Here is a 26,663-nt window from a genome sequence, read left to right as displayed (position 1 = left end):
ATCCACCATACCGGCTAAAGGGAGTCAGATTCCAAGGCCCGAATCCGCCCATGGTTGGCCACATCTCCAAATGGTATCTGAGAAGCTGATGCCCTTCCGTAGTGACATTGAGGTCGGCCTCCTTATCGGTCTCAACTGCCCTCGTGCGATTAAACCGCTTGAAGTTGTTCCCGGAGTAGAAGATGACCCGTACGCTAAGCGAACCGCTCTTGGATGGGGAATCATCGGTGCAGTAAACCCTCTAACACATGAAGATGAGGCTGAAACCGAGAGCGACATTTTCTGCAATCACATTATCACCCGAGAAGTCCAAGTAGACTCAAGTAGGAAGATGTGTCACTTTGCGTTAAGGACAGAAGTGAAAGAGCTGCTCAACCCGCACGATGTTGTTAAGATGTTCACACTTGACTTCAATGAAAGACGAACCGAAGAGAAGTCGCTATCCTTTGAAGATCGGAAGTTCCTCAAAATAGTACGAGACCGTGTTCATCAGCGAGATGATGGCCACTACGAGATGCCTCTGCCTCTGAAGAAAGAAGACGTGGAACTGCCAAACAGTAAGGAATTGGCCCTGAGCCGCCTACTAAAGTTGAAACGGAGATTGACTAACGATGATCAATTCCGAAGAGATTACAGTGGCTTCATGCAAGACATCATAACTAGTGGATATGCAGAACGAGTTCCCACAGACAAACTATCCTCAGACAACAAGCGAGTATGGTACATTCCACACCACGGAGTGTATCACAAGAAGAAGCCTGGGAAGATCAGAGTCGTGTTCGACTGCAGCGCAGTATGTGACGGACAGTCCCTAAACCAGCAGCTATTGCAAGGTCCAGATCTCACGAACAATCTCACAGGAGTACTATGCCGATTTCGTCAAGAGCGAGTAGCCTTTATCTGCGACATCCAGGCGATGTTTCATCAAGTCAAAGTCGACGAGAACCATCGTGATTACCTGAGATTCTTGTGGTGGGATAACGAAGAATTCAAGGGAGATCCAGCAGAGTACCGTATGACTGTCCACCTTTTTGGCGCTACTTCCTCGCCCGGCTGTGCAAACTTCGCTCTCAAGACCACTGCTGACCAGTACGAAGAAGATTGCGGCACCGAGGCAGCAGATTTCGTGAGAAAGGATTTCTACGTGGATGACGGACTCAAGTCGGTACCAACCGTTGAACAAGCAAAGAACCTGATCAGAAATACAGTGTCACTGTGCCAGAAAGGTGGTTTCCGTCTTCACAAGTTTACATCGAATAGCAAGGAGGTGATAAATTCCGTTCCCTCAGAAGATCAAGCGAAGGACACAAAGGATCCTCGCCTTGTCAGTAACGATCCAGTCATCGAACGCGCTCTGGGAGTCCACTGGTGCATCGAATCAGACACGCTCCAGTTCAGAATCGAGTTCAAGGACAAACCGCTATCGAGAAGAGGCATTCTATCCACAGTTAGCTCGGTTTTTGATCCTCTTGGCCTCGTCGCCCCATTCATCCTGGTAGGAAAGAGAATCCTGCAAGAGCTGTGCCGTGATGGAGTTGGCTGGGACGACGAAGTACCCGAAGATGTGAGACCTAGATGGGAGAAATGGAGATCTGAACTTCCCGCCCTAGAGAAGCTCAAGATAGCAAGATGTCATAAACCTGAAGAATTCGATGAGATCAAGCACACAGAGTTGCACCACTTCTCAGACGCTTGTCAAAATGGTTATGGGCAGTGTACCTACCTACGATTAGTCGATGCCAAGAACCGAATACACTGTTCTCTTGTGATAGGAAAGTCGTGCGTGACGCCGTTGAAGCCCGTCACCATACCTAGACTGGAGCTGACCGCTGCACTCGTTTCGTCCAAGATAAGCTACACGCTGCGGAAAGAGCTGGAGTACGAGGAAGTGAAGGAAACTTTCTGGACTGACAGCAAGACGGTCTTAGGCTACATCAACAATGATGCCAGGCGATTCCATGTCTTTGTCGGCAACCGCGTCCAGGAGATACGAGAGAAGACATCGCCGGACCAATGGCGCTACGTTGGAACGAAATCCAATCCCGCTGACATTGCTTCTCGCAGCGCTGGTGCCCAAGAACTAATTGACGGCTCCCTGTGGTGGAATGGGCCAGACTTCCTTTGGAATTCTCATGAAGATTGGGATCCTGTTGACAACATCCCTTCGATCCCTCCTGACGACCCGGAAACCAAGAAGATCACTGTGCGAGCAACTCAGGTTGAAGAACCATCCTCCCTATTGGAGCGCCTGAAATATTTCTCTAGTTGGCATCGAACAAAGAGAGCAATCGCCATTTGTCTCCGTCTGCAGAGAAGATTCCGCAAGACCAGTATCTGTTCTTCCCAAGATACAAGTCCAGACACAGCAGAAAGAATAGGAAGAGTGGCCATCTATGTCCCTGTAAATGTTCAAGAGCTGAAATATTCTGAGTTGCAAATTATCAAGATGGTCCAGAATGAAGTGTTCCCAGAAGAAATACAGTTGCTGAAGAGTCTCAACGTCCAACCACAAGTCATTAACCGAAGCACTGCCAAGGACGGAAACCGCGCGATGAAAGGGTCAAGCTCCCTGTACAAGCTAGACCCGTTCCTAGACGAAGACGGTGTATTAAGAGTTGGTGGGCGGATCAAGCACTCTAGCCTCCCCTATGAGGTGAGACATCCAGTCATACTCCCCAGAAAAGGACATGTGACTGACATGATCCTCTGCCATCATCATCAGGCCATCCAGCACCAAGGCAGAGGGATCACTTAAGGTGAAGTTCGCTCAGCAGGATACTGGATTATCGGCGGAAGTTCTGCTGTATCGAGCCACATATCGAAATGTGTCACATGCCGCCGATTGAGAAGCATGCCTCAAGAGCAAAAGATGGCGGACCTACCAGAAGATCGCCTAGAGCCTGCACCGCCCTTCACCTTCTGTGCAGTGGACTATTTTGGTCCCTGGTATATCAAGGATGGCCGTCGCGAACTCAAGCGTCATGGAGTTCTGTTCACGTGCCTAGCGTCCAGAGCCATTCATCTGGAAGTCGCGGATAGCTTGTCCACAGATTCGTTCCTGAACGCCTATCGTCGTTTCGTAGCACGCCGTGGACCAGTACGACAGTTGCGATCCAACCAAGGCTCAAATTTCGTTGGCGCGATGAACGAGCTGAACCAAGCTATCTCAGAATTAGGACACGAGCAAATCAGACAAGAGTTACTGAAAACCAACTGTGACTGGGTAGACTTCAGGATGAACTTTCCACACTCAAGTCACATGGGTGGGGCGTGGGAACGCCAAATCCGCACCGTGCGAAATGTATTGGCGTCGCTTCTTAGCCATCATGGAACTCAGCTCGACGGCGAGACGCTCCGAACCTTCATGGTGGAAGCCGAAGCTATAGTTAATTGTCGTCCACTGACTGCGGACCCAATGAATTCTCCACAGTTGCCTCAGCCTCTCACGCCAAACCACCTGCTTACGATGAAGTCAAAGGTCATCATGCCCCCACCTGGAAACTTCCAACGCGCCGACCTGTATTTGAGAAGGCGATGGCGAAGGGTGCAATACCTAGCGAATGAGTTCTGGATACAGTGGAAAAAGGATTACTTGCAGTCCCTGCAGCCGAGACAGAAATGGTTTGCGACAAGACGAAGTCTTCAGGTGAACGATATCGTCGTCGTTAAGGATGATCACTCGCCCAGAAACGCATGGAAGACCGGGATCGTAGAGGAGACGTACCCTGACAAGGATGGTCTGGTCCGGAAGGTTCGGTTGAGAATGGCGGATGACACCTTGGACAAGAACGGTCGAGCCACCGCACCAGCATCATTCCTGGACAGACCAGTCCAGCAACTGGTCCTGCTGCTGAAGAATGAAGAGTATGAAGACCGGGGAATCCCCACCTGAGGAGCCATTAGAGCCGTGAAGGCCTGTAGGGGCCTACAGCCCACTGAACATTATTTTAGTTAGTTTTGGTTGATTCTAGTATGTAAATTTCTGTCGTAATTTAGGGGAGCCATGTAAATGTTAGCTATTAGTTTTTTCGTTGCGTGACTCGCGTCATTTCCGTTTCTATTTTAATTATCTGAAGCTTCTTTGTATTTTGCGCGTGTCGGATCAGTTTTCAGTGTCACATAGAGAATTGTACGGATCGAAAGTAAGAAAGACGCGTGTGCCATTAAGATAGTTTCTATCGGAGAAAGAGGTATGTTTCCTTGTTTTATAGTTTTTAAGTTCAGTCCTAGTAGTGTTGTTATTTCTTAGGTTTAGTGATTTCGTTATATTATTAGAGTTATTCTAGGTAATCGTTTTCATGCATGCCACGTGCTCCCAGTAGAATTATCTTAGAATCTATTGTAATCGCTCGCTTTTCGATTATTATTTTCAGTTTTTATGGGAATTTCAAGTATAATAAACAAGTTAGAATAGATGCTCGGGATTCTCTGTCTATAAAACGTTTCTCCGACGGCGATGTTGATCTGAATATTTGAACTGATCTGAAAGAAACCCGATGTCAATATCCGCCCCCGTTACACTAATTACTATTAGTATATACCACACAAGTGAATAGTGCCTTTCGCGCGCGCTGATTGGCTAGCTCGGAGGTGATTAGCAAAGTACTATTCACCTCCGAGCAACCGAAGAGAAACAAGATGGTTTTACGTTTTGCCACGGTCAAAAACAATGAAACATCTAATGTTTTGCAGTATAGTGTCAACGACAGGACAAATTTCACACAACAATCGAAGAAAAGACACGTAGCAACTAAACAAGTGGCTCTAGAAGTTTTTAATTATTTTTCTACAAGAAAGCGAGACGGACCTTTCTACAATACGAAATTGCTTACCGCGCGGCGTGCGAGATTTTAAAATTTCCCGCCATTTGTTGGTATATTGAAAAAATAAAGTAATTTTTGGTCCATTTCTTATTCAGTTTGTGTGGTATATACTAAAACAATTATTCACCTCAGTGTCGGTGAAAGTGATGGATATTTACCTCGCTGCTTCGCGGCTCGGTAAATATCCATCACTATTCACCTCCACTTTGGTGAATAATTGTTAACTAATAGTAACATTTTATCTTCCAACAGTAGCACAAAGCTATAACAGAGAGAGAGGTCACCTAATTCAGTTTTAATATACATTTTTTAATTTATGAACTTGGAGCAAAACACTGCTTCATAATCTATCTAGGCTGTGTGACTAAAATTAAAGATTCCAAATAACGTTGGGTCACTGTACCTCATGGTTTCAGACTCTAGTTCCTCCCCTTTTTGTCAACTTTTGTTTTACTCCAAACAACCAAGCCAAGATTTTGGACACTGACAGTATAAAATAGAAGAAAGTGGATAGTCCAGTTCACAACAGCTTGAACCTGTGACATTTCTAAACACAAGATTTTATGGACAAATGAAGTAGCTTTTTGAAGACCAATGTAACCTCATCCTGACGGTTGGTTTCAAATATCATCGTCTGAGCCAGTGAGTGACAAATTCATCATCTACACAATAAGCTTAATATTCACCTGTGTTTTTTATATTTAAACAATATTTGAACACGACATTTGCTCTATTAGAGCAACTAAGTGCTCATCGAGAGAGCTTGCGTCGGATCAACTAACCCGCATAAACACATGGCAGAGACGGACTAATTAACAGGGCTAAAACGAGTACAATAAGTTATTAAAAAAAGAACTACAAAGCTAAACTACGAAAAACGAGATGAATGGGAAGAAAATGACTGAACTTGCTCAAATAAACGAACATTCGACTAAAATTGCAAATCTGGAGAACCAAACAGAAAACATTCCATCTACCTTAAAAATAAGAAACCCTAAATGCATGCAAAAGAGCTAGTTAAATTAATGCATGAATGTTGCCCCTATGTGCAATTTTATTTCAATATAAACATCGAGACTACTAGAAACACTTCACAGCAACAAGGAAAAAAAAATGTTTTTTGGGGGGCCATTCGACAGCAACATGAAAAAATGTCTGTGATTATCAAACAAATTTTAGGTTGCTAGAATGAATCAAATCAAAATTGCAAAATATTTCAAATTTCAGCAAAAGTCAGCTGTTAAAGAATTATTTTTTAACATTTTATAAAAACAGTTACAATTGGACCTCTATTAAGCAGCCACCTATTAAGTGGCCACTTTTCAAAGTCCAGAATTATTTGTCAGTAAAGTGCTGTATTCGATACCTCTATTCAATGGCCACCTTTTTGCAGTTGCAAGTTTTTTGCAACATAATATTATCTTCACTTTTCAAAAAGCGTTTTGCTATATAGGGGCAATAAAATTACATTGACTGCCACGTCTACCTAATTTATATTTCCAACCTCTATTAAGCGCCCAGTTTTCAAAGTCCCCAGGGTGGCCAGTTAATAGAGGTCCGACTGTACTTTTGTTCTCAATGTTTTTGATAGTTTTAATAGACAGTCACGAAGTTTATATAACATAATAATCAAACCTTGGTGCTTTCAAACACAACTACAGTCATATTTTTCGTTTAATAAAAGTACATAACCTGGCTATGATCTCTAAACATAAACGAAAAATCAAAGCACTGAGTGTAAGGGAATGCCACTCAAAAATAGCATGGCACTACAGTGCAAGTTGTGGGATATTGTTTAGGAATGGCACACCAAATCTTAGCGAACGGAAAAAATAAAATCACTGGATGTCTACAAAGATTGACCGCTTTTCATTGACCACATATTTTCATTTTCGCGAATTTAAGGGGGGAGAAACTTAACTACAAGTCTGTTGCTAGGGAAATCTCAAACCTCCTTTTTTTCGGTTCCTGAGGCCTCCAGTGGGCATCAAAGTTTGCCGTGTTTGTTCGATTTACGTTTCCTTTAAATGATTCGAACCACGCCCATATTTGGTATGTCACGTGACCACAATAGAAAACGTCTTAAAACTCGGACTGAGTGGATCGTTTTCGAAATATAACGATATGTTTTGCCAAAACACGGCAATATCGACAACTTGTAGCATGCGTTTGAGGAAATGTACAATATTTCGAAAATTATAAATCTTTAAGAGGCTATAAATGCACTTTTTCTTGGAATTCTCACTATCAGTTTATCGGAGATGCATTTCCATGCTACAGGTTATGCAAAATATCAATCTCTTTTTAATCCATGAAAAAACTGTTCCCGAAAGTCAATTTCCTCTGAGGAGTTATGGTTTTTGAAGCCCACGCGAGTTTGCTCGGTTGGAGACTGGCACTAGCAACCAAGAACAGTCGTTTCCATGTGCGTGGCGGCCATCTTGCCGCGATTAGTTGTTCTTTGGACGAGAAAATTGGTTTGTCGGATCATTCCTGCAGGTATGAATTTACAACAACAGGTCTGCCTTGATTGAAATAGTCCCCTTAGAAGAAGGACAATCAAATCATGCTGGAAGAGATCCATCTGCGACGTGCATGTAAGTTTACCTTCACTGGCTTTCTTCAATTAAATTTAAAACAACTACGCGACTTTAATTTTGTACTTGGCTTCCTGTCTTTAATGGTGATATTCAGTTTCTTTAAACTCCTTTCATTAACGGCGTTACTAAATCTGTTAGTCTTTTCGTAAAGTTAATTTGTTTGCTCTATACTCGATCAAGGATATGTAAGCTTAAGCCTTATTTACAATCTTGGAATTAATTAATACAAGCTTACATGGTGTATTTTACTTAAGTACTTCTACTTGACTTCCACTTATGAAAGTCTTATCCCGAGACAAAAGAAAACTGGAAGAAAACAATCTCTCGGAAACAGACAAAACTAACATTTCTAACGAATTAGATATTAAGATTCTCCAGAAAGAAGAAATATCGAAATATAAAACCCGTGGAACAATTATAAGATCCAAGTCTCGCTGGTATAATGAAGGAGAAAAAAACACAAAATATTTTCTGAATTTGGAAAAACGACATTTTAATAAAAAAACCATTAAAAACCTTCAGCTAGATGACAATAGTACCATTAAGACGGACACTGAGATATTAAAAGAGGCAAAATCCTTCTACCAATCACTGTATTCTTCCTGCAATCCACAAGTTAATGCAGAGCTTGAGGACATCTTTTTCCCAGAAGGAAATACCCTGTTGCTAGAGGCGCACGAACAAGAAGAATGCGAAGGTCTATTGACCGAAGCTGAATGCTTAGAAAGCCTGAAATCAATGGAAGCAAACAAAAGCCCTGGAAGTGACGGCCTCCCAGCCGAATTTTACAAGGTTTTCTGGAAAGACATACATCATTATCTTCTAAACGCACTAAATTGTGCATATGCAAACGGCCTTCTATCAATTACTCAAAGGAGAGGATTAATCACCCTCATACCAAAGAAGAACAAACCTGCTCATTTCTTAAAGAACTGGAGACCAATTACACTTCTTAATTGTGATTGCAAAATAGCAGCCAAATCCATTGCTAATCGAGTACGTAAAGTCCTACCAAAGATAATCAACAACGATCAGACCGGCTTTTTAAAAAACAGATTTATTGGAGACAACATCAGACTTCTCGATAGTATAATAAATTACACAGATACAGAACAAATCCCTGGCCTTCTATTATTTGTCGACTTCGAGAAGGCCTTCGATAGTGTAGAATGGAGCTTTATTGAGAAAACTCTAAAATACTATAACTTTGGAACATCCTTGATTGCATGGGTAAAATTATTTTACACTGATATAAGCAGTTGTATCCAAAACAACGGATGGTCCTCCGATTTCTTTACGTTAAGTCGCGGTGTGAGACAGGGCTGCCCTCTTTCCCCTTATTTGTTTATTTTATGTGCAGAAATATTGGGTAGCACAGTAAGGAAGGATAATGAAATTCGTGGAATCACGATCCGGGGCACTGAGTGCAAACTCTCGCAATACGCAGATGATACGACAGTGATTTTAGATGGCTCACAATCCTCCTTTTCTAGAACTCTATACTTACTTGACGCATTTGCTTTGATATCCGGCTTGAAAGTTAACTACGATAAAACGGAAGCCCTCTGGATCGGATCATTGAAAAATTCAAATGCAGTATTACTCTCTAACAAACCTATAACATGGGCTGAGAGAAAGGTTTACGCCTTGGGAGTCTGGTTTTCGACTGTAGAGAAAAACGCTTTTTACGATAATTTTTCCGAAAAAATCGAGAGAATAAAAAACATCCTAAATAGCTGGTCTGCAAGAAGGTTGACTCTTCTAGGTAAAATTACGATCATTAAATCTCTGGCAGTATCGCAAATTGTGCATGTTCTATCCTCTCTCCCAACGCATCAAGGTGCACTTAAAGAAATTAATTCTTTGTTTTATGATTTTCTCTGGGATAAAAAAGGGGATAAAATCAAAAGAGTGGAAATGATTAATGACTACGATAAAGGGGGTCTCAAGATGATAGATGTTCAAAGTTTTAATGAATCTCTGAAAATGAAGTGGATACAAGGTTACTTAAATAATGATAATCAGGGGAAATGGAAGCTTTTCGTTGATTACTACCTCCAGAAGCATGGAGGCAAAGCAGTGTTTTTAAGTAACCTTAAACCGCAAGACGTTTTACAGCTTAACATAAAGGATCCTTTTTTGAGGGAAATTATCGAACACTGGACCAATTTAAATTACAGAGAGAAGAACCTTGATTTTGACTCTATGTTTTTATGGCATAACTCACTAATCAGAATAGAGAACCGACCTTTCTTTTACAAAGCCTGGTTCAAGGCAGGGGTAACAGAAGTTAAAGATCTACTTAACAAAGATCAGACTTTCTTAAGCTATAATGCATTCATAGATAAATATAATATTAAAACTAATTATCTTGAGTACTTTAAAGTTATATCGGCGCTAAAACAATTTAAGAAATCATGCTCACCAGTCTTACACAACTCTCTTTCAAATGATATAGCGATTCTTCTGTCTCATTCAAATATTTGCAAAGAATTTTATAGACGCCTTGTCCAAAAAAAGGCTTCCACACCATTGCGGAGTGAAGAAAAATGGCTTTCTGAAGGGAGTATAGTTCAAGATTCGATCATTAACTGGAAAAAAACTTATTATTTACCATTCCTCTGTACAAGAGAAACAAAGCTTAGAGTATTCCAGTTTAAGTTTCTTCATAGACGAATTGCTACAAACGACTTTCTCTGCAAGATAGGTATAAAACAAGTCGACACCTGCTCCTTTTGTGGTGAAACTACTGAAACTCTGGTTCACCTGTTTTGGCACTGCAAACATACTCAGGCATTCTGGAAAAGTTTATTTGAATGGATATCCCAACACCTTCAAGATTTGAAAGACATTTCTCTCTCTCCCACTCTCTGTTTAGGCTTAATTAACGATGTCTCACATCTACTTTTACATCACTCACTTCTTATTGCTAGACATTATATATACAACTGTAAACTGAGAAACATCATACCCAAGGTGCAACTATATAAACAATTGCTCATGAACTCCATGAAAATTGAAAAGCAAATCGCTTTAGATAATAATACCCTAAATTCTTTTAAAAAGAAATGGAGCCCATTGAAGAACGCCCTCCAGTCCCAAATGATCAATTAAAATCCAATAAGTTAATAACGAAGATTAGTAAGTAGGCGGTAAGCTATGTTGCTGTACATAATGTGAAGTAACGATTGGATGTAATTAGGTAGTTTAAATTTAGTCGTAAGTTAGTATATATTGTAAGTAGCCGTAATTGTAAGGAGCGAAAGCCATTTTACTGTCTGATATGTGTTGAATTGTAATTAGAGTCTTGTATTGTTAGTAGATAAGTGTAAGTAACCAGTAAGCACTGTATTGTTGGTAGAATACTGTATTGTCCAGTGATGTATTTAGCCCGTAATGTAAGTAATGTGTTTTTGCAAATAAATGGTTATTAAAAAAAAAAAAAAAAAAAAAAAAAATAAAAAAAAAAACAAAAAAAAAAACAAAAAAAAAAAAAATAAAAGTTTACCTTCACTGGCTTTCTTCAATTAAATTTAAAACAACTACGCGACTTTAATTTTGTACTTGGCTTCCTGTCTTTAATGGTGATATTCAGTTTCTTTAAACTCCTTTCATTAACGGCATTACTAAATCTGTTAGTCTTTTCGTAAAGTTAATTTGTTTGCTCTATACTCGATCAAGGATATGTAAGCTTAAGCCTTATTTACAATCTTGGAATTAATTAATACAAGCTTACATGGTGTATTTTACTTAAGTACTTCTACTTGACTTCCACTTATGAAAGTCTTATCCCGAGACGTTTGCAATTTAAAAACACATCTCGGCAATTCTGTTTCCAATTATAATTAATATGTACACGTATACTGTCATTACAGACAACTGAAAAATAAGCCGCTAGGGAGCTAAATGTATTCCTTATTACTAAAGAATTGATAGTCTTGTTTACAAAATTCTTTGAGCTGCAATAATGATATAGATGAATATATAAGGGATGTTAAAACAAACATGGAGCATGTTATCTGGTACATTTGTTTGGTTTATCTTAATTGGTTCAATGACAAATGCTTTCCATTGAATGCACACTTGTACCTTGGCACCCATCTGCAGCTACAATACAGTAGTGTGTGCTGACGTGCATGTCTCAGTATCAACTATTTCTTATTAAACTGATCAATATTCTTAAGAATTTTTAACCACTTGTTTGCCTTTTGGAAAACTGTAAAAAAATGCCTGAATAGTTTTTCCTTAGTTTTCATTGCGGTTTTTAAAATACCATCCATGGATTTGCTAAATGTCTCCAGTGACCGGGCCTTCAAATACAGTTCTTCTATTTTTGAGTAAGTCACTCCTTCTCTGGCCATTTTCCTTGCAAGGCTTTGGGACACTGACTTGCCAAAGTTGAAAACAAGCTTCTTCATCTCTACTCTGATCTTTACTCGTGCCTTCCAGTGTTTCTCCTCTTCTTTGGCACTTCGAATGGGAATGGCTGTCATGTGTGCTTTGATCTCAGTTGCAAACAGACATTCTTTGAGAGCCTGCACATCAGCAAGGGCCTGGTGGGCTGATATAATATGCAAGAGCTTGAATCAGGACAACTAAGTAGATTATTAATGTGTGAGCTCACTTTTATGAAAAGGTTAATGTAGATCGGCCACAAAACATAAACTCTAAATCACTTAATTGAAAATTGAACAATCCCCTGCAATATTAGAAATCACATTTTTTCCCTGAAATACTCATGCATTAAGTTCTGTTTTTTAATTTTGTTTTTGCCTTATGTAAATTTACCTTGGTATGTTTTATTTGGAAAATAGTGTTTGAATATTGCTTCCAGTGAGAGGCTTGCCTTCGATTCAATGTTTACTTTCTTGGTCTTCCTCAGCTGTGAATGGAAAATATCCAGAAAGCAAGTTTCTTCAGACACTGATGTAAGTAGTTGAGTGATTGACAACACATACTAATTTGATTACTTTCAACCGCTAGATAAAACAAATAGCTGACACAAACTGGTTCTTTACATAATATTTGTACATATGAGTGAAGGAAATTGTTTGTTTGCTGGTTGGTTGTGCATTTACAGCTGTGTAACTTAATAGAACATTGATGAATATTGTTCATGTGTACCTGTCTAAGGTATTCCAAGGAGTCTGCAAAGGAGATGCCTCTTAGCATATCAAGACTGATAGCTGGCTCACGTCGGGTGATTTCATTGAGTAGGAGTGGGAAACCATTGTGAGCAATGAGAACTGTTATCAAGGAGGAAATAATGGCCAATGTCAGGAATACGTGTAGTTGTACAGTATAGCAGTTTCCAATAAGGCCTTACTACATAAAGTGTTCTGGTGTGTTGTGTTGCTTGAGCACCAGTATCTAGCTTCTGCGTGCATTCATATGTGTACGCCTTTTGTGTAAGGCGTATTCTTAAAATCAAGATTGGTGTGATTTGAAATGTTGTTACTCCTTAATCTATCATGATATACATAGAAAGGGGAAAAATTGAAACCTCATTGGGAGTGTTTTTTATTTTAGGAAGACCTGGGTAAATTTCAACAAAAAAGGTGCTACTTGAGCTTTGCATACACTGTTCCTCAAAGTCAGTCTTAGCAAGAACCCTGCAGTGTGCATGCAAATGAGTGACCAGAGACAAACCTGGCATGTAAGTTTGTTTCAGATGGCATTTTGTTGTGATCTCGGCTGTCATTTTTCGTATCCATTCCACGAACCTCTCAAACACGACTGTCAACTTGGGCTGACCAAGGATCTTTCGTCTTGTTATTCCAGTCTTCCTTGACACTAAATTATGAACATTGTTATGATAGATTTTGTCTTCTAATCTTTTAATTATTTTGAAATTTATACAGCTTCATAGAATGTGTAACATTGTTATTTTATGTCATTGAAAAAAAAAAACTCTTTGCCAGTAAATGACTAACTACTATAATTTTTGTTTTTGCGTTTTTAGCTCTGCAAGTAATCTCCATGCCCCTTTTCATGGAAAAGTGGTAAGCTATTTATTGCATCACCTTCTGTATTTTCAAGGGCATAAAGGACATTAAAAATTTAAATAGTTGCTAATGCTAAACCAGTGGTTCTCATTTTTTTTTGTTCCTACATGTACTTTTAAATGAATGAAAAACTGATCAACCAACCAACTGTCTGGATAAATGAATAAATGAATGACATGTATCATAATTTTCGAGGGCCATTGTATAATATAAAGCCTTTTATACCTGCTGGAAGAATTCTTCTTGATGTACACACCAGTGATTGAAAAGATTGGTTGGTGGTCAAAGAAGGTGGTGAAATGTGTTGTGGTAATATAGCTGTTGCGGCTATTTCAACAATGTGATCTTTGTAGATGTCTGCAGCAGTTGATTCACAATCATAAATGATTGGAAGTAGTTTTCCAGCGGCAGAGTCCACATCACCTGTCTCGTCACTGCTGGATGTCTCCACATCTACCTGATCCCAACCATCATCACTGGCATTCTGCTCATACTCCTCCTCACTGCTACTTTCATCCTTCCTTGTTTTATACTCTCCAGTTTCCTTCACCTGCTTCAGTGACTTCATATACTCTTTCTCTCTCTCATGCTGTTTTGCTTTTCGTTTCTTGCATTCATTCCTATATATTAGTTACATGTACATGTACATTGTCAGAAAGTATATCTGTTTGTACAGGGTAAAAGATGTCTTACATGTTTTTGAAAATGTTATTGAGATTAATGTTTGAGTTGTTTTCATTAATACTCCAAAAATCTAAGGGATGATAAAAATCAGCTTTGACCACCCAATGCTATGATGAAATATAATAAAAAGGTTTTTTTTTTCCGAGAATTTTCGTCATGTAGTTATTATTATCAATAATATTTCATCATGATAGAAATCAAGAGAGAATCATCAATGAAATAATATTGTTTTTTAGTTAGTAGAAACCAACTACACTTTGTGTTTAAATATACCAAGGAGAAGACCATCCTATTTTTATGCACCTTTCACTTAACTTTGGCAAAACATGCAATGCTGGAGTTATGTATGACTTGTATGTATGTGTGTGTGCGTGTGTGCGTGCGTGGGTGCATGCATGTATGTATGCTGCCAATGTAATGTTTAAAATTTAAACTTCCTCATTGGCTTTCCACCCCTTCCCTTAGTCAAAAAGGAATTACATACATGTAGGAACACTGGTAGCTGTATTTACAGAGTTACACTGTAATTTGTTGAGTCAATCAGTCAGTTTTATGTGATTTTTTTTACCTTACATACTTACCTAGAAAACTGCAAGATCATGATTTCTTATTGTTTTGTATCATAAAAAAAATATTTCAATATTATAGTATGTCTTATTAAGTGGCAACACACCCCTATTTGTTCATGGTAGCATTTAAAGACAATCTGTTGGTTCATTGACTTTTTTCAGATTTGATGGCTCCTAAAAGAACCTTTTTTCTCTTTAACTCAAGCAACAATGACCTTCACTGTTACTTTCCATCTTTAATTCCTTCTCTGTCTTTCACTCTTGGTTCTTGATCTGTAGCTTCTTCTTTCCACACAGCTTTGTTCCTGGTGCCATTAGTACCAGATGATTTCCTTCACAACCTTGTCTTTTGCAGCTCCTTTTCTAAACCTTAACCAAACACCTTTCATGCAATTTGTTTTGTAACAGGTAAATAGTTGCTTTACCATTGCAAAACAAGTTGTCCAAGATTGTCATATTACTCAGTGATTAATAATGATTCATGCAATTTCATTTCTAATATGTGAAATTATAATGTACTTTTTAATGATAACATTATGCACAAAAACAACTTACATAAACATTATACACAAGAACAGCTTACAAAAATATAAATTCTTCAACAACCTTAAATAGGTTTTGCGTCCTGTTTTTGGAGCTAACAATTCTTACTTTCTCTTCAGGTACTCAGTTGATGTCTTCACCAGTGTTTGCTCCTCCCACTGTGTCTGCCTTACCAGAATACTGTGCACTGCCAGCTTGGGGATGTGGACACCCATAATTTGCATGAGCACTAAAATCCACACTGGACCAATGTTCTGTTACAATGCAACAAAAAGGGATTTTTTTGTTTTTGTTTAAGTTAAGACTTACTTACTATGATGGAGTTACAAGTCAAACTAATGTTAGTTACCTTATGAAGAATCGCCATATTAGTTTTGCACTCATAGTGTAGGCAATTGAGGTCAATCCTCTTGTCGCGATAAGCCAGTGCACTTCCGTGGAATCCCTCTGCATTATTGGTTGTTCTCTTCCCCTTCTCTCCAATGTACTCCTCTGGTTTTTCAGCCATCTTCTGAAGGACTTTCTTGAATGCTTCCAGTTGGTAAGGGCAATTGTAAGCATGTTTACACTGATATGGTTTACCATCATCATTCATCTTTAAAAGTAAAGCAGTGTCTAAAATTTGTGAGTAGTTAATGGGCAATGGCAACTCGGAAATAAAAATGAATTTTAATTTCTGAGCTTTAAAATTGGGGTTTAGTAGAGAGGGGGGTTATTTAAAATCCAAAATAATTTTCCTCTTTTTAATACTAATAATGCTGAAATCTGTGTTACAACACATCACTTCTCTACTGTAACTAGAGTTTCCTAGAGTTTTTTGTTTTTTACTTTAGTTTCTCATTGAAAACATAAAATTAAACATAAAATTTTTACTTAAGTTTTCTGATTATTAGTTAATTTCAATAAATTCATCATATTTATCATGCAAGGGGATGGGGGTGGGGAATTATTGAAAAATGTGACATCTAAAGGAGATGGGGACTAACTCAGCTTAAAGGTAATAATAATTCAAGTTTAGAGCATACATAATAATTGTGTCCTACCTTTGGGTGAAACCTGCACCATTCTGACGTGTGAATGTCCTGGTAGTGTTGGTGGTAATTTAAAATGGCCTCTGAGAATGCCCCCATTGGGTCGTCGCACATGTAGAGCTCCTCACATTGTATGAGGTTTTTGAGACACTTTTTTGCATTGTGGAGCATTGCGTCTGTCATCCGTTTACATTTTGGTTTATTATGGTCCTTACACTGAGAAAAATAGAAATAAAAAACATTTAAGAAACTACAAGAGAGATTGTATTGGGAAACATTGGGGGAGATGGTTCAGGGCCCAAAAAAGTTGAATGAGTTTGTGACTATTGATAATTAGTCAGTGGTGACAATATTGGATTTTACATATTACTTTTGTTTGGATAGCTTCCCCCTTGTTGATGAAACTAACATGGTTGAAATGATGACCATTACCTAAACTTAATTGCACATACTGTATACTACTAACTATGATCCCTTTAATTAAAAGGACTTTCTTGTAACCAATTACATGTCAGTAACATAGAATTAATTGGTGAAGCACTTGACTACATCATCATTGAGGAACTCACCCAAAGTGGAATTAATTTTCCCTAGATGTGGAAATATAAGACAGGACACTTATAGTGGGTCAAGTTAAAACAAATATCCCAGCTGCTCCTACTCCCCCATAGAAAAGATATATCCAATAAGAGTCAGTAAGTGGACTGGAGACAAGTCTAACAGATCATGTGAAGTAGTTCACTGGTTCTATCTAAGCTGAACTGACTTTACCTGGCAAGGAGTTTTCTTTACATTTTCCAGTTCCGAATGGAAAGTTTTTACTGTGTGATTTCCACAGTAAACCACTTCAGCCTCGGGGAACTTTTCTAACAGCACATTCGCACACGTGGAATCGTGATCCATGACGCATTCCTTTACATCAAAGCCGTCCTTCTGAAGGTTGGTTAGTAGCTCCTTGAAGATGTCTCCTTCAGCACCCCCAGATATTCCTGTCCTATTTGACCCAACGCCTCGTTTTGATCGGTGGGCGAACTGGAGCACTTTCCCGGTTTGCTCATCGTGAATTGTACCACTTGCGTTGTTGGCGTGAAATCCCCGAGTGAGATAGAAGCCGTCGAACATTATCTTCAGATTTTTTTGGTCTCCTCGCCGAATTATTTGTCGTTTAATTTCAGGGCACGACCAACCAGCAAGCTCTTTAACGAAAGGGTGCACCCATTTAACCACACGTTGCCACTGGGTTTTCGATAAGTGGGCTAAACCTAAGGTGCCAAGGACGTGTTCGTAGTCCTCGAAGTACTCTCCATTGACTAAGAAACACAGAAGCAAATAATTGGGTAGCCAGGACTTTGGTCGAAACTTAGATTCGATAATACGCGAGTCAGAGACGCGAGAGGATTTTGCGTAGCATTTCTTACAAACCAAGTCAAAAGCATAAACACCTGCCTTTACCTCAGTTTGGCTTGTCACCCTCAATCCTTCAAATCCATTGCATTTTTCGCAAACTTGAGACTCAAAAGCGGCCACCAAGAAATCGGAGCTTGTTAAACAAAGATTTGCGTCCAGAACTTGTAATTTCCAGGTCGTGACCGTAGCGATGGAGAATACCGGTGATTTGATTCGTAGTCGTCTCCGATAACGATTCGTCGTCTATAACAACTGAGACAGGCAAACTTGCCATTAAGTCTGGAATGTTTCTGGCAAAGGTAACAAGGTCTTGCACACTTGACAAGGAAGCGTGGGCAGGCTTGGACGGTAAGCAATTTTTTTCTTTGGTCAGATCTGTTTGCGTCGCGCCGGTTTTGATAAGGCAACTGGACTTCTGGTTTGCAAGCCATCGCTTTGAGGCGGCAAGGGAGGCCTTTTTAACCGCTTTTTCGGCGTTTCTATTTGCCTTTGGCATGGTAAATAAAGCCCACTCACGGGATAAGGGTATGTTACAACGAAAGGCAACATTTTCGGAACCGGTGGAGTGCCTTATTTTTTTTGTGTTTACAAATTTAATTTTCCCGCCATGTTTGACGCGCGGCCGCGGCCGGCCAAAAGTCCAGCGTGCAACCGCTGACGAATGATGAGCCTTTTCGCGCTCTTAGAAACAGACTTGTAGTTAAGTTTCTCCCCCTTTAACTGCTGTCAAACACACTAGTACAGCTGTTATCGTCCAAAAAATAGCTGAATTGTTCACTTTTGTGATAAAGGCATGAAACTTTGCATGATTACTACTAACTATGTAACAAACAATCTCTGATATGGATCCAAGCTAAGGTAAGCTCTAGACTCGAGAACTGCGCATGTCCTAAAATTGCCAACATGAAAACGAGGCTGAAATTAAATTACTTTAAAACGAGCCTCCGAGTTAAAAAAATAAACACGGAACAGATATATTGGTAACATATGTGGTATTCTGTGCTAGAAAATGTTAAAGATGTGATCACGTGACCTTTCCTTACAATTTGACGAATTTCGCTTGGGACACCTGTGGTGGAATGTCAAAGATGGAGGCATGGCGCTATAATTAACACCACTGAAAGCCCAGCTATGGATCCATTATTTTAATGACAAGACAGCTTTTTACGTGTTTCCTACCCTAAAAAAACCTAAAACCCACACTGTGCAGGTGCATTTTCCAACCATACCATGCGTTGCATTACTGTCTTTTTAAATTATTGTCTAAAATAACTACACCGTGCTGACTAGAGCCAACCAGCTCGAAACAGCTGTCCACGGTTGCATTTTGATTCTTCGTTTGGTCTCTATCATGTCGCTGTCATGTTACTAGTTTTCTACGCAGTCAGATCTGCCTTGCAGTTATTTCAGTTATTTTTGTTTATTTTTGGCTGATTAGATCTTTTACAGATCCTGCGTACACTTGCAGCATTTTCATTCGCGGTCCTCTGCAGTTTATTCTTTAATTATCATCAAAATGATTTTTCAAAAAACATGCACTGAACCTTGTGTTGGGTTTGCTGCATTTTTGCTATGGATGTTTCTTGATCCTTACTTATTGTTTCACTTTACGACTTTATTCAATTTTAAAATTGAAAATGGAGAGACGAGAAGATGAAGAAGGTCCCGCAGTTTCTCTAATCGGCCACTGTGCTGGATTTAATTGGAACTTGTCTGTCTCCAGCTTGTGAGAGCTATCCGCGAGGCTGATTTTTCATTCTATCTCAAAGCTATTAGAGAGTTACTTCCATGGATGTTTGCTCTGGACAGCCATAACTATGCAAGGTGGCTGTCTGTGCATTACCGAGACATGTGTGACCTTCCTGTTGAGGTGGCCGAACACAGTTTTCCAGTATACAGGTGTTAGTAACCATTATTTGAAAACTGCGTACCTCGGAGTACCCGAAATTAGCATGGTGCAAGATTAACTAAGAAGGAATAAATTTTGATACTTCTTGTTGAACGAGACAAATTAACCGTCCATAAAAAATGGTTTTTCTTAATTTTTAGAAAATGCACGCGTTAGATTTTTTCCATTTTTTGTTTCCAGAAAAACTCACAAAATACTGACATAGTGACGTTGCTTTCATGTAATTTTAACAGAGAATCTCCTGTAAATGTCGGTTTTGCACTTTAATGTTTTTTTAAGATATCCTCTGTTAGATTTTGGTTTTTGTTTGTAGGCGAGTTACGCTTTCGTAGAGAACTACTGAAATTCTAACGAGCAGTTCCTTAGAAAACAGTCCATTTCCATTAAAACAGCCAGTCACAATTTTTTGGTCAAATGCACATGCGTGGCTTTTAATTAGGTTTTCTCGGCAAGGATGAAAAGCTTGCAAAGAGGCTTAGCTCTTGGTGAACTCACTTTCTTTGTTCAGTGATAAATGAAGAAGGATTCACAAACGAGAAACTGAGTTATTTTAAAGCAAAACTCACCTTTGTGATCCATTTTTTATAAATCGAGGGATCGATACTATTTGCTTACCACAACCCTAGCGCGCGCTTAATAGCATCAGTAACAGAATCTGTAAAGCGCGTTCAAACTGTGTTCGGCCACCTTAAGCATCCAGATGTATGTGCAGAGTCCTGTAACGGCTCTTTCGTAGTACACAAGACGAAAGGATTATTCCCGTCAATCGCTCTAGACCACGCCCACGAGCAAGTCAATGCCGCCGTGAAAGGTGAAGGAGGTGCTATCGGACTGACCGAAAACCCCTCTCCCCTAAGAAGGTGGATGGTCGCTGATCCAGAGCTTGCACGAATTGTTGAAGAATTCGAGGAAGTAATCCCCGTTACAGAAAGCCAAAACCATCATGAGAACATACAAACCAGTCATCCAAAGTGCCTTTGCTAAAGATGTTGTTAACCTGGTGTCCTCTTTCGAGGAGCTTGGCAGTCCGTTCAAGGAGGTTGGAGAGGATCTTACAACCCTTCACACAAAAAGACATCATGAATGAAGAGGTTTTGCGGACCGTTAGAACTGCAAGACAGCTAGGAGAGCAACAATTTAAAGCTTTCCTTAAAGAGAGACTGGAGGACGAAACAAACCTTAAGACGAATAATCGTCCTACATATTACGCCCGTGAAAGGAAAGTGGTGTCGAAAAATAAGGCTAAAATAACGGTGCTGAAGGAAGACCTGTTCTCGAGACTCTACATTGCCTATCAAAACCGTGACGGAAACCTTGAAGACTTCTTCAAGTTCGAAAATCAAACATGGCCGCCTTCACTGTCGCTGATGAGAGAACTCCGAGGAGGAACCAAAGTGGACCTTAAAATAAAAGTGCTTGTCAGATGCCTCCAGCCAAACAGTGCAGCAACTGAGTGAGGATGCAATTATTCTGGATGGAGCCGTTACTTCAACTCCATATTTGCGCCTTACATCCTGAGGATATGTGAAGAGGCTTGACATTGTGTGGGACCCTGAAGAAAGCGCCGAGGGAGAAGCGAGGATCGGGTCAGAGGAGAAAATGTTTGCCGTCTACCCGAATACCTTCTGACTGGAAGGGATTCTTAAGAGTTGATGCCAACAATGATGAGCTCTTCAAATTGCTAGCAACCAAGGTGTGTCTGTGGTGTAAAACCAGTAAGTAAACTATGCCATTCATTTTGTTGGAAAAACACTAATTTTTATATTTACTTTCTAGGTGATTTCACTATAGCTTCCAGTAGGAAAGACAGTCTTCGCATCACATGGCAAAAAATGTGCTTAAGCCTCAAGACAGGGCAGATATGAGTGCTCTTGTGCCCTGTAATCACGAAGAAGCTGGCCATCTACGAATAAAGGTTCGAAGCAATGATACCGATGTTGTTGTGCTTGCCATTTTCATTGCCCCAACTCTCCCATTAGATGAGCTGTGGATCTCGTACGGTTCTTCCAAGCAGGTCCGTAACCTTCCAGCGCAAGCCATAGCTACATCTCTGGTTCGAGAGAAAGCGCGTGTGTTACCGATGTCTCACGCATTAACAGGGTGCGACACACTTTCATTTTTCAGTGGGAAAGGTAAGAAGACGGCTTGGGATGCGTGGAACGTATTCTCACAGCTTACTCCTGTTCTTAAAGCACCGCTGATGTTGCCAGAGGATATTGATGATACGTGCATGGATGTCATTGAGATATTTGTGATACTCTTATATGACCGCACGAGCAGCCTCAGTAAAATCATTGAAGTCAGGCAAGAGCTTTTCTCAAGAAGAAAAAAAAATCCCCTTACAACAGCCCTCCCACTCAAGCATCTTCTACTGCAACATGTCAAGAGAGCAGTCTTCCAAGGTGATTTTGCATGGGGACAGACCCTGTTAAAGCAGCCTATATTACCATGTCCATCTAGATGGGGATGGCAGCTTGAAAGTAATCGCTGGGTGCCTCATTGGACGACACTCTCGCAAGCCAAGGACTCCTGCTATGAGCTCATTCGGTGTGGTTGTTAAACTGGTTGTCGAGGACGTTGCAAATACCAGAGAACCAATCTGACCTGCACTGGATCGTGCAACTGTGGAGGCAGCTGCAACTAACTGTTCATGCTCATAATGTGGCTATAGAAAGACGTTAAAGTTGACTCTTGGTTCATATTTCTCACCGAGAGCATAGTTAAGCAGTTTTGACCAGCTATCTCAACAGCTGCGATCTGTATTGATCGCCACCTAGAGCATCTCATCAACCCTTAGGGAGTAGGAGACGCTATGTGAAGCTATACAGAGTAACCGTGTTTCCTTAGCAGTTACGTAATTAGAGAAGTCTAAATGCATTGTGAGCAGGATGTATCAATAATGCAAGCCTAGATTTAAGGTCTTCTCACGGTTGGAAACATGTAAAAAGCTATGTCTTGTCATTAAAATGTTAGAACCATAACTGAGATTTCATTTGTGTTAATTATATCGTCATGCCTCCATCTTTGACATTCCACCACAGGTGTCCCAAGCGAAATTCATCAAATTGTAAATAAAGGTCACGTGATCACATCTTAATCATTTTCTAGCACAGAATACCACATATGTTACCAATGTATCTGTTCCGTATTTATTTTTTGTACTCTGAGGCTCGTTTTTCAAGTTTTTTTCAAGTTGCAATCCCCTTCCATCCTAACCATCCGCGACCAAACATAATTAATAGTAGTTTCAGCGCACTGGTAGGGTTATTGTTAACAAAACCCAACCATTGTGTTAATGATTCCATTGAAACAAACACGGTTTTTGACTATTCATAGTCACATTGAAAATAGCTGACACAGTGCCTCCTTAAATTAAAGATTAGTATTTGTAAAGTGACACGTCCGCCAGTTCTGGCTGTCTTTCGTTGTGACAAATATCATCATTATTATACACGGCTTTGGGTAGTATTAGTACTGGATCTATCCTGAAAAGCACCGGACGGGGATTGTCATGCCTTGGGGTGCGAAGCGAGCTGCTAGGCAGGTACGGGCACATGTCCTCGCAGGAAATTTTTTGAAACCGAAGAAGCAGTTTTGTATCAGTTTTGTCTGTCTATTTCTGAATTTAAGCTGTGGTCATTTATTGAAATCTTTATGATAACAAGGCCAAATTTTAAACTATCATCATCATCATCATCATCATCATCATCATCATCCACATGTCCTTTATTGATACACGATAAAGTTTAAAGCAGAATGCTTGTGGGGTCGTTTAATATATAAAATAAAAATTAAAATTAGTTACAACATACAAGTACAATCATACAGTGACTATATCATAAAGTAATGTGAGAGATAAGCAAAATTTTTTCATTTGCATGTTAAGTTATAGCGACTATTATAAATCTGGTGTCCTGGGACTTTGTGTTTCAAAACTCTCAAATCTTAAACTGGTCTGTTCCCTAGAGAGGACTTTCATCAGAACCAAAGGCTGAACTCTGGAATCATCGTCGAATCAAAGTACTGGAAATCATATAGCAAACAACCCGACGCTACGTCCGGCCTCCGGTCTCAAACAAACCCGAATTATGTTAACGGGTACTGAGTATACTGTTTTCAGTTTTTGTTGAAATTAATGCTAAAAACAAAAGCTTGAAAGACGTAAAGCTAGAGTTAAGGTAAGAAGCGTACATCGAAATTTGCATGGCACCATGCTTTATGAACCGGCGATCTTTTTTAATAGATAAATTATCACGATAACCCAGCTGCCGTTATTAAGTTCCTCTTAGTCCATCAATAATCTGGGGTGCTTACCATTTACTTGGAAAATCAAATGGTACGCATCATTCCATTTAAAGTACTTCTGAAATTATGGGCTTCTGGTCAAAGTGATGCATTTTCTTACTCCTTTTGGGATTTACATTTTGCATGTTATCCATCTTCTGTTAAGACAAGCTAAATCATCCGGGTGGTTTGCGTAAATGGTAAGCACCCCTGGTACCTCTTTGGGCTGAAGATTACTCATGTGGTGCTTGCTGGACTGAAGACATGACAGTTCACATCAAATCCCTGTAGGCAATTCATCTCTGTAGAAATGTTAGTCGGATCAGTGTTGCATGAACCGTCTACGCAAGTTCATCGCAAAGTTCCCGCTCCTCAACCCGACATTTTGTTAGGTTCCTCTACCGGTTACGCTGTATCTATTTATGCGCCGAGATGGGAGACACTTGGTTTCTTGCCCCTCGAATCATTCACCGATCGACCTGAATGGCACAGACATATTCAGAAAAAGGAAATACGAGTGCTCCTATCAGGAGTTGAACCTAAGACCCTCCGATTACTAGTTCGGATGCCCTACCACTGAGCTACAGGAGACTCCATTAAACTAGGTTCCTGGGACGAAGGTGGCATTTGTTTACAAATCATTTGAAGGTCAATTATCACTGAAAACTACTTGGTTACCCCCACTTCTCTTTTTGGATACCAACTTGTACAGCCCTAGATGGGATCTGCTTTGCCCACATCATAACTGTGTAATAATACCTTGTATTGGGTTTTCCAGACAATCCCAAGATGTTAAAAATTCGCACAAACAAGGGAATATTTATTTGCGTAAGCTTTGTTTTGATGAAAAGAAATCACACTTTATTTTACATTAGCTTTTTTAAAATGACTTTCGGTGAAAAATATCTTAATCTTTAATTTGCTGTTATATCCTATTGTTTTTTTAGTATTTGTGTTTGTTCTCTGTCAAGATTGTGAGTATAAGATTATACGCGAGAAAAACTTGTCAGTAGTTTATGCCAACGATGCAGTGTTGCGAGACGTCTGTTCGACTGACTATTTTAACTGAGAATCAACTTTTCTTAAATGAAGCAAAATGGGACGAGATTAAAAAATAAAACTCCAAGGGAAATAATGAACATGCCCTAAAAGATGAGCTCAGAAGACTGCTCTGAAGTTAGCAGTATTTAGATTAAGCTTAAATTAAACGGCGTGTCAACATTGCAAGAAAACAATTTCTTGCAAAACAGCAAACCAGAAAAATTTTGTCAACAAAATCACATGAATATACTCGCCTCTTCTGAGAATACTTTTTTTCCATTGCTGATTTTTTAGTTCGTTTTACAAAGTTAAGTGACCGAAACGTTTCACTTCAAGAGGAAATATCCAACGTTTTGTCGCGCCGGATCGAAGTAAAGTGATTTCACTTCAAAATTTTGATGATGTTCTAGTCGATTTGTTTCTCCCGCCTTTAGTCGTCTTTCTCTATCTACCGCTGTTGGTCACAAAAATTAACTTTGAATTCTGTCAAATTTATTTTTTCTTTTTTTTCTAAAACAAAGTCGGGGATACAACTTCCCCCGAAAAAAGCGATTTGAAACACAGGGTTTCAGTGTCTCATTTCACATTGGCTTACACGGAGAAGCGTACGCACGGACGGGTGGACAGTCGGACGGAAGTGACGTTATAACCAACCCAAAATTTCTCGCACTGATGGGTTTACTAAAATTTCTTATCAATGGTGCTCCGCTATCCGCTAATGTAGAACTTAGCCTTCTTTTTTTTTGTAGTCTCCAAACCACTGTAAAAGATGAACAGTTAATGAGTTTGAGCAGCTGGCTAAAAAATTCGTCCAAATGAACGGGGAAAAAATTAAGGACTATCTGAGAATAAGCGCTGCATTTATTTTGCTTTACGAAAACATATACCGATGAAGGCAGCTTAATGAAATTTTGTTTTTCCATTGTAGTTCACATTTCGATATCGCAGACTCCGAAAACTAGTGTTAGCTTTTAGTATTAGTAGCACCAGAACGTTTTGTGTTAGTCTAAGGACTTAGTGGGAAAAAGTATTTGGTAGAAGCCTTCAAGAGCTACATTTCAAAACAAAGCCCAAAGCGAAAGTCAAGGGGGGTTGTCAGTTTTGAAATTGACCTTTCAGGGCAAACTTTCTTTTGGTTTAACAAACGCCGCACCGTATGGCTAGTTACCCCAGGGTGTGCAGTGTGATGAGGTTTGTTACGTGACTTGTCAACGCCCGAACCCAAAACTAACCCTTAGTCAAAGAACTGACCCAAAGGCCAACCTAATTCTGCAATCCCAAAAACAACGCTGGGTTGGAGTCAAGGCTAAGCGTTTCTTGAACGTGTCACATATCCAGGTCACGTGATTAGAATTGCCCCCTTAAACAGTTCAGAATCAACTATTCAGTTTTTAACAAGGAGATACGTACGTTTGGAAACGCGACCTAGCTAGCACGTGATATCTTTACACATGCGATCCCTTTCTCTAAGACGTTATTAAAGATAAAAGTTATTCACAATGAAAATTGAATACCTTGAAGTCACTAAAACTTATTAAAAGCGTTTTGTTGCTCATTCAATACAACATGGCCAGGCGGCTCCACAGATCTTGTCGGTGACTTGGCTCACAACAGTTTCCATCACTTTCCATTACTTATACTTTGAGAAATTCAACAACACCACTCTTTCATCAATGAATACCACAATAATGGTAAACAAGTTATGGTCACAATTTTATTTCAAAACCCTTCACAAAAATACACTAACAAACTTTTTATATAGTTACA

General features: G+C 39.6%; 2 protein-coding genes and 1 long non-coding RNA gene across 6 annotated transcripts in view; 1 reads left to right on the top strand and 2 right to left on the bottom strand.

The window, feature by feature from the left end:
• Positions 1 to 26,663, bottom strand: part of LOC146478011 (uncharacterized) — a 166,750-nt gene that overhangs the window by 114,608 nt on the left and 25,479 nt on the right. The window lies entirely within an intron of this gene.
• Positions 6,873 to 16,511, top strand: LOC146478012 (uncharacterized). 3 transcript variants are annotated; one of them, XR_014865209.1, is made up of 4 exons: positions 6,873 to 7,420; positions 12,953 to 13,079; positions 13,386 to 13,425; positions 15,344 to 16,511. It is a non-coding gene; the product is annotated as an uncharacterized LOC146478012 (long non-coding RNA). The 3 variants fall into 3 exon arrangements; XR_014865208.1 differs by having other exon boundaries at positions 7,158 to 7,424; positions 12,957 to 13,079; XR_014865207.1 differs by lacking the exon at positions 12,953 to 13,079 and having other exon boundaries at positions 7,053 to 7,420.
• LOC146478013 (uncharacterized) lies at positions 10,959 to 12,944 on the bottom strand. The gene is made up of 3 exons (XM_085112705.1): positions 12,548 to 12,944; positions 12,212 to 12,305; positions 10,959 to 11,984 (listed from the first exon to the last, which is right to left on the bottom strand). The coding sequence occupies exons 1-3, from the start codon at positions 12,593 to 12,595 to the stop codon at positions 11,575 to 11,577; spliced, it is 552 nt and encodes a 183-aa protein (XP_084968831.1). The 5' UTR covers positions 12,596 to 12,944; the 3' UTR covers positions 10,959 to 11,574.

This window comes from Pavona decussata, unplaced genomic scaffold, assembly GCF_977016875.1.
Source record: "Pavona decussata unplaced genomic scaffold, jaPavDecu1.1 SCAFFOLD_67, whole genome shotgun sequence".
In the NCBI taxonomy this organism is placed as follows: domain Eukaryota; kingdom Metazoa; phylum Cnidaria; class Anthozoa; order Scleractinia; family Agariciidae; genus Pavona; species Pavona decussata.
The sequence above is the reverse complement of the archived record's forward strand: the minus strand, read 5'-3'. Positions and strand labels throughout refer to the sequence as shown.